Below are 7,499 nucleotides of genomic sequence, written 5' to 3'. Positions count from 1 at the left end.
AATGGGAAGAAGGAGCTCCCCTCTTATCAGGATCCTCCTTTGTGCCTCCTGGATTAGCACAGGCGTCGCTATTTTCCCCCCAGAAGATTATAGAAGATTAACCTGTCACTCAAAATTCTTACAAAAGCAGCTTCCCTCTCCGGGGAGAGCACGGCGCTGGCGCCACCCGTGCTCTCCCCGGGAAAGAAAACATAATTGAAAAAAAAGAAGCTGTACATGCTTGATGACGTCACGGACGTGCCGGTAGAAGGAATTTGGAGGAAGCGGAAATGCAGCCGGGCAGTGTTGTCTGGCCCGCACGTCTCATCCAAAACCAGCGGATTCGTGCTTGTCAAACTTCGACAGCGATTTTGATGAACTTCTAGGCGGAATTCCGTCGTAATATTTGCCATGGGGGTTTTGTAGATGATAACAAAGAGAACTGTATAGTTTTGCACTACTGGAAAAGAAGCGGAGTTGCCCTTTAAAGGGACACTGACACCCCCCAAATTTTTTTTTTTTAATTTTTTGCCAGGCGCTTTATTATGATGTCGGAGGACTACCCAATTAATATTTTCCAACAGAGTAGCGTATTTTTTTAATAAAGCCAAAAGACGCAACTGCTTGAAACATAAACCGAAACCCGACGGAGGTCGGAGAAGTGGAGAGAAGAGAGTGAGTGGCGGAAGTCACGTGGCTACACCCGACCGTGTGTTTTTTTTTTTTTTTTTTTTCTCCTTCCCGTAGCAGACGACATGCGGCGTACGGGAACTGCTCGCCGTGGGATCCTTTTAGTTATGTATGTTCCGCTCGTTGTTCTGTACTCCAAGATGAGTTGTTTTGTACATTGAGGAGTTGGCGATGAGTAGTGAGTGCCCGTGGTGAATTTTGATCGGCTCCGAAAAGAATACACCCAAGATGTTGCGTGAAGAGCTGGCTCACAAGTCCTGCGTCCGAAACAGAAGTGGCATTGTGCGACAGAGTTTCCGAAAGATCTACGGGATCGGGACCAATGGCTGGCTGCAATTCCTGTAGACCATTTACGGGCACATCGGAAAGCGAACGCTACCCGATTTATATGCTCCTTGCATTTTGTGGAAAGTGATTACATTGAGTTCGCAGGTGTCAAAAAGAAAATCCCATACCATTTAATTCAGCGACATGCCGTCCACAACATTTGTTTCTTATTTTTTTTTGTTTCTTCAGTAATAATTGTAAATAAAAAAAAATGTAAACATAAAAAAATATTTGAAAAAAAAAATTTCACGGGGGATTGAACCCGGTCTTACCGCGTGTGAAGCGGACGTCTTTCCCACTGAGCTAGTGGAGCATTTTTTTTTCTTTCCAAACGAAACAAATTTATTTACAAGTTATTTACAGACATCGTTGCAGTAGGTTCCGCAAACATTATACAAGGCCAAATTGAAAAGTAATTCAGAAAACGACATGTGGATCCCTTGTATAGAAACGTTATACAAACTGTAGAGACGAGTGAGAAAAACAAAGACTCTGAAAAGAGAGAGAAAAAAAAAGAAAGATACACTGTCGCCGTGCGGTAAATAGCTACCACACGAACCTGACCAGACTTGGCGGAAACGATTGAGAGGAAACGCAAACGATACAGTATGAGACTGCGTAAGCAATTATGCAATCTGTACAAAAAAAAATCAATAAATCGAACAAAAAAGGACGCGAAGTTCCAAGGGGGGGAAGAGCCACGGTCCACTTTCGCGCACCGCGCACCTCAGCCAACGCCAACGCGCCTACAGTTCACAGGAACTCGCCAGTTTCCCACGCCTGACGTACGTCGTTGCGCGCAGCGGCGACGACCTTCCTCGAGTTGTCGCTCGATGCACTCCCAATCACCCGCGTTCGGCTGCCGCGACGTCACCGATAGCACCCACCCCAACGTGGACACGAAGTAGCTCCAGGTTGGACGCGCGTCGAGATGGCATTGCACCATTGCGGTACGCGACTGCCAGATGGCGTGCAGGCCCAGCAGCATCATCACGTGCGCCACCTCCGTCTTATCCCTCTCCTCAAGTTGCAGATACTTGAAGACGCTCCACTCCACTTCGAAGGAGTCCCTGAGCTCAAACGTCGTCCTCATCTCGTCCCAGAAGAGGTAGGCATTGCTACACTCGACTAGGACGTGCTGGATGGTCTCGGGCGCCCCGCAAAGGTCGCAGTTTAGGGACCACGGCACGAAGAACCCCTTGTGATGGAGCCAGGTTTTAACTGGAAGGACCTCCATGTGCACCCGGACGAAGAAGTCCCTTGTCGCCACAGGGATGGGAAGGATTCTCACGAGTTTGTAAAGTCGCGTCGCGTCGTCGGGCGTCGGTGGTTGTCTGTAGAGCGGTGGCGGGAAGGATGCGGAAACGGCATCCCAGTACAGCCGCCTCTTTCCGACGGTCGCCAGGCATTCCCAGGAAAATTGGGCCTGCAGAAACTCGATGGAGCTGGCGATTTCCTTGTAGAACCTCAGGGCGGCTCCCTTGGTCGTGCGGCCACTCGTGCTCACCATCCAATTCCCGAGATGTGGGAATCCAAGGTGGTGCAGCACGGCGATGAAGGTCGGGTCCCTTGCATCCCGGAAAAGCAGAAAACGCTGCACGTGCAGCTTGAGCACGATGTTAACGAGGCCCAGACCTCCGCTCTCTTGGTGCAGAAAGAGGTTGTTCCTTCGTGTGCTTTCCATGGCGGACTTCCACACGAACATGGCCCAGTTCCGGTGTACTTTTCCGGCCTGGCTGCCCGGGCAGCAGACGGCCTGAGCCCTGTACAGCACGGCTCGGTAGCTGACTGTGTTGCACACGTGAGCCCGGCTGAAGAAAGACAAGTTTCTGCACCGCCAGGGCGACAGCTTGGCGGCAACGGAGTTGGCGGTCGGTCTCCACACTGCGGCCATTGATCGCTGCGGGTCCACCGGCACACCCAGGTAGCCGTCGAGCGAAGTGCTCCATTCTATACCCCCGAAAGTTCTTGGCGTAGTCGCCCATTCACCGAGCCACGCCCCCGCCGACTTCTGTCGGTTGATCATGGCCCCTGAGGCAGCGCAGAACCGGTCCACGTGTCGCAGCTAGGATGGTCTGCACCTGCACCTTGGACGAGCAGATAAACGAGACGTCGTCTGCGAAGGCCAGAACGCGGACGTCTTCGTCCCCAAGCCGTAAACCTGAGATGGATGGGTCCGCATTGACTGCCCAGCAGAGTGGCTCCAACTGCAGCGCGAAGAGGATGGGCGAGAGGGGGCAGCCCTGCCGAACCGACCTCCCGATGGAGATGGGACCTCCCCTCTGGCCGTTGATGAGAAGGCGCGTGGAGATGTCTCGGTAGCAGAGCGCGATCCACTCCCGCAGCTCCTCCCCCACGCCGAATCGATCCAGCGCCGCCAGGAGGAACCTGTGGGACACCCGGTCGAAGGCCTGCCGCAGGTCCAGCTGCAGGACCGCCAGGGGCTGGTGACCCTCCGCCGTCGCCTCGCCGATCGCCCGCATGATGTGGAGGTTCCTGGATATGTTCCTCCCGCGAAGGCCGTAGGTACGTCTGATGGGGCCCAATGGTGGACTTGAGCCGTGTGTCAAGTCGCCTTGCGAGGATCTTGGCCAGGATTTTATAATCAGAGCAAAGAAGACTGATGGGCCGAAAGTCCCCAACCTCGGAAATAGGGCCCTTTTTAGATTTCTTCGGAATCAGTACCGTGAAGCTTTGCCGCATGGTCGGAGGAAGTAGCCTTCGTCTGCGGATGTCATTGAAGACTCGAGCCAAGATGGGGGCACAGTGCGTCAGAAAAGATTTTGTAAAACTCTGACCCGATGCCGTCCGGGCCGGGAGCTTTGTTACGGGACAGGTGCCTGATTGCATGTTGGACCTCGGCCTCCCGGATTGGACAGTTCAAAATGTCAACCGCCCCCTCAGGAACCGAAGGAGATCCCCGGAGAAAGGGCTCGAAGGCGACATCGTCAAGCCTCTCCTCCCGGAAGAGCTCCCCGAAGGACGTCTCGAAGACGCCCGCGATGTCTTCTCTTGAGGTGAAAACACGAGCTCCTTGCCGCAGCTCCTTGATAGTGTTCTCTGTTGCCCTTTTCCGCTCGTGCGTGCGGAAGATCTTCGAGGGCTGCGTCTCTCCCTCGAGTGTCTCGACTCTGCTCCTCACCTGGGCTCCCTTGTAGCGCTCCTCCAGCATGGCCAGCAGGTGCTCTTTGCAGAGCTTGATGTCGTCACTGAAGGATCCTGGACTGCTCTCCTCCTCCTCCAGCAGTGCCTTGATGGTGTTCGTGAGGTGAATTCGAGTTGACGTTTCTCTACGCCCTTGCGGCGGCCGAGCGCGCACGCGGCATCCCGGAGCTTGATCTTGAACTCCTCCCACGAGACCGCGTCCGCGCCGCCCTCCTCCAGGTTCTGGAGAGCACGCCTCGTCTCCTCAATAAATTCTTCGCTTTCGAGAATGCTGGAGTTCATCTTCCAAGGCGTGTCGCGCCTTGCCCGCACACTTCCGGGGCCCCCAGCAAGAATCTCAGCCGCGACGAAACCGCGGTCTGAGAACGGAACAATCTTCGCATCGTAGGACACGACGCTCCCGGACCACTCGCCAGAGACGTAAACGCGGTCCAGCCGCGCCTGCGACGCGCCCCTCCACCTCGTGAACCGCGGCGAAAACTTGTCAAGCGTCTCTGTCACGTCCACAAGGTCGAAATCGCGCACGGCGTCGCGAAGCGCAGCCGCACCCACGTCGGCTCTTGGGACTGCCGACCCGCTCACTCTATCGCGACTGTTAGTCACGCAGTTGAAGTCTCCGCCGACCACGAGCGTGGCGGGCGTGTCAAGAAGTGCGCGCAGTCCGACGAAAAAGTCCTTGCGCTCCACCGGCCGGCTAGGGGCATAGACCGATATAAGGCGCACCAGCTGGTCTCCAAGGAGGCAGTCGGCAAGTGCAAAGTGCCCACTCGCGCACAGTCTGGGGTCCAGCATTCGGATGCCAGTATTTTTTCTGACTAGGATGGCGGTTCCCCCGGAGGGGCTAGCCGTGAGCGTGTGAACGCACCAAAAAACGTTTCCAAAAAAACGAACAAAACTTTTTGCTTTCTCAGCGGAGCAGATCTTTGTCTCTTGTATGAAAATGACGTCCGCGCTCTCCTCATTAATTAGATCTAATAAAAAACTTTTACGCTTCGTGGCGGTGACACTTATACAATTAAAGGTTGCTATTTTTAAACATTTAAAATTATTGTATATAAACAGAACACAAAGAAGCAGCCAAGACCAACAGTACAACTGTAGAAGTGATAAGACGAGATGAAAGGTACAAACACAACAACTAAGAAAAGAGAACGAAAAGAAAACCAACGAAGCACAACTACCGAGTAAAAATCGAAAAGACAGAGTTGAGGAAAGATAACTCTCACCCAAATTATGGAAAGTGCCGGGTTTCCTCACACATTCTTCAGCGAAGACCGATCCGTTTCGACGGGACGCGAGGCTGGGATTTCGGGAAGGTCTTTGTACTTTTTACGCGCACTCTGTCGTGTTGCCTTGCCCGTGTCCTTGAGAGGCGCACCTGCGTTGGGCTCCGGCGGGGGAGCTTTCCCCGGAGCGGCTGTCGGCGCTGGCGGAGTGGCCTCCTCCTTCGCTTCTTCCCGCAAAGCCGTGGGCATCGTGGGCTCGGTGATGGAAGCCGCCGCGGCAGCCTTCTCCGCCGACACCGGGTCGGGCTCCCCGACCGAAGGGCCCGAGTCGGTGTCGTCTTCGTTCGGTGGTCCCCCGCGAATGTCAGCCGAGGGCACGGCTGGCGAAGGGTCCACGATCTCGCGTAGAGTCTGCAGCTCCGGAGTCGGATGTGCTTCGTTTACCTCGACTACTGCGGCCCCCTCCGTGTCGCCGTCGTCCAGCAGCTCCTGGTGCCGCTCGCGCAGTGGCTCGTGCCTTGTCTTGGAGGCGTACGTTGGGACACAGTCGGCCTCGACGTGTCCGTAGCCCCTGCAGCCGCGACACCACGGCGCCCTGCATTGCCTTAACAATGGGATCTCTATCCTTAGTAATAATTCAGCCGATAAACTGTAAGTTGGAAAGTTTGCTGCCGATTTTCCTCTAGCAAAAGCACTCCCGGGTCGAAATCGGGATACACCACGCATTGGCGACATTCTCACCTAGTAAAGAAATCGTACGCGCGCATATTCAACTCGAAGTAGACACGTCGCGCTTGACGTTTGCGCGAGCGATGTCTTCAGCCACAAGAAGGGAGCGACGGCTCGGCGACGTCTTCGTGCAAATCGGCTTGGTGGTCGGGCCTGTCGTACGGGATGAATACCAATTCTTTTGACCAGTCCCAAATTTCTCTTTTAAAGGCAGACAAAATTCGCCGGTACCGTGAACGACAGTTCTGAAATAGAGGTCCCACGCCCGTCGTTCGCTGCCATCGCCGTCCCTGCGAGTCCCACGATACGCGAAACGACGCACGCACAGAATGCTTCCGGTTGTCTGTGGAACTTTTTTTTCAGTCAACGTATTTGCAGCTTTTTAGAAGCCACAAAAAATGGGCTTCATATTTTTTTCTATTTTTAATATTGAGTGTGTGCCTTCAGTGACCCACGACTTTGATTAAATTTGGTGGTCGCATCGATACCTTAGAAAACGGCCCGTGACCGCGGAAAAGAGAGTAAACGAGACTCGAACCGGCCAGTTCTTGATCGGCGGTTTTCGGGCGGAAAGAAACCGAATTTCGAGCCGCAAATTCTGTTCTGGGTAGTTGAGCTCTCATATGTCACGTACAACTAAAAACCTCGGCGAGCATAAATACCCTGTCAGTGTCCCTTTAAGGATGGTATATGCACCCGCCTTCACTCCCGCATCATAAAAAACAATCTGTCGACGTTCCCCGGGTTCCTCTTCTAAGGCCGCTGACCTCCAGTTTTTAGGAAGCTGGAGAGAGCCACTACTCTCCAAAATATTTACAAAATCGAAGGCCTTCACGGGAACAGGCGGCTCCGGCTGGAAATCTGTCGGTCGATCTCTAGACATAGGCAGTTCGTTTTTAGCCGCCGTGGCCCTTTTTTTTTGGCGATCGCCGCTTCTTGCGTTGTGATGAGAGGTAGCTTGGCAGGTTTGGAAAAAGGCAAGGAACTGCATCGCTTTTCAGAGCCCATATTCCCCGATCGATCTCGACAGTCTCACCGTTAATGACATGCTTGTACGTCTTCACGATGTCCGCCTCCTGGAAGTGTACGTCACAGACCTTGCACGTCTTAGTCAATACTTTGTCTGCGCGAGGGATCGCTCTCGTCCACCTTCCGAGAAGCTGCGGATCACGAGGCGGCGCAAAATAGTGTCGTTTCTGCGGGTTGCTTTTGTACCCGCTGGTACAACCGGTTACGAAGCACGTAGGCATTATAACAGCTGCATGCAGTCGTCACGTCACAACGGACGTCGTATCACAAACCGTCGAAAGCAATCACACACTCGAAGGGCAGAAAACCAACAGATCACGTAACAAACAGCGCGAACAGCGAGCGAAAATGCAA

The 7,499-nt window shown here is 53.8% G+C and overlaps 1 protein-coding gene across 1 annotated transcript; it reads right to left on the bottom strand.

Annotated features, from left to right (window-relative positions):
* Positions 1–1,412: 1,412 nt before the first annotated feature.
* Positions 1,413–3,051, bottom strand: LOC121835190. Its single transcript, XM_042289167.1, has one exon. It carries the CDS (start codon positions 3,020–3,022, stop codon positions 1,724–1,726), a length of 1,299 nt encoding a protein of 432 aa, XP_042145101.1. The 5' UTR covers positions 3,023–3,051; the 3' UTR covers positions 1,413–1,723.
* Positions 3,052–7,499: the final 4,448 nt, after the last annotated feature.

Source organism: Ixodes scapularis, unplaced genomic scaffold, assembly GCF_016920785.2.
Source record: "Ixodes scapularis isolate PalLabHiFi unplaced genomic scaffold, ASM1692078v2 PGA_scaffold12__126_contigs__length_90152505, whole genome shotgun sequence".
NCBI lineage: Eukaryota > Metazoa > Arthropoda > Arachnida > Ixodida > Ixodidae > Ixodes > Ixodes scapularis.
The sequence above is the reverse complement of the archived record's forward strand: the minus strand, read 5'-3'. Positions and strand labels throughout refer to the sequence as shown.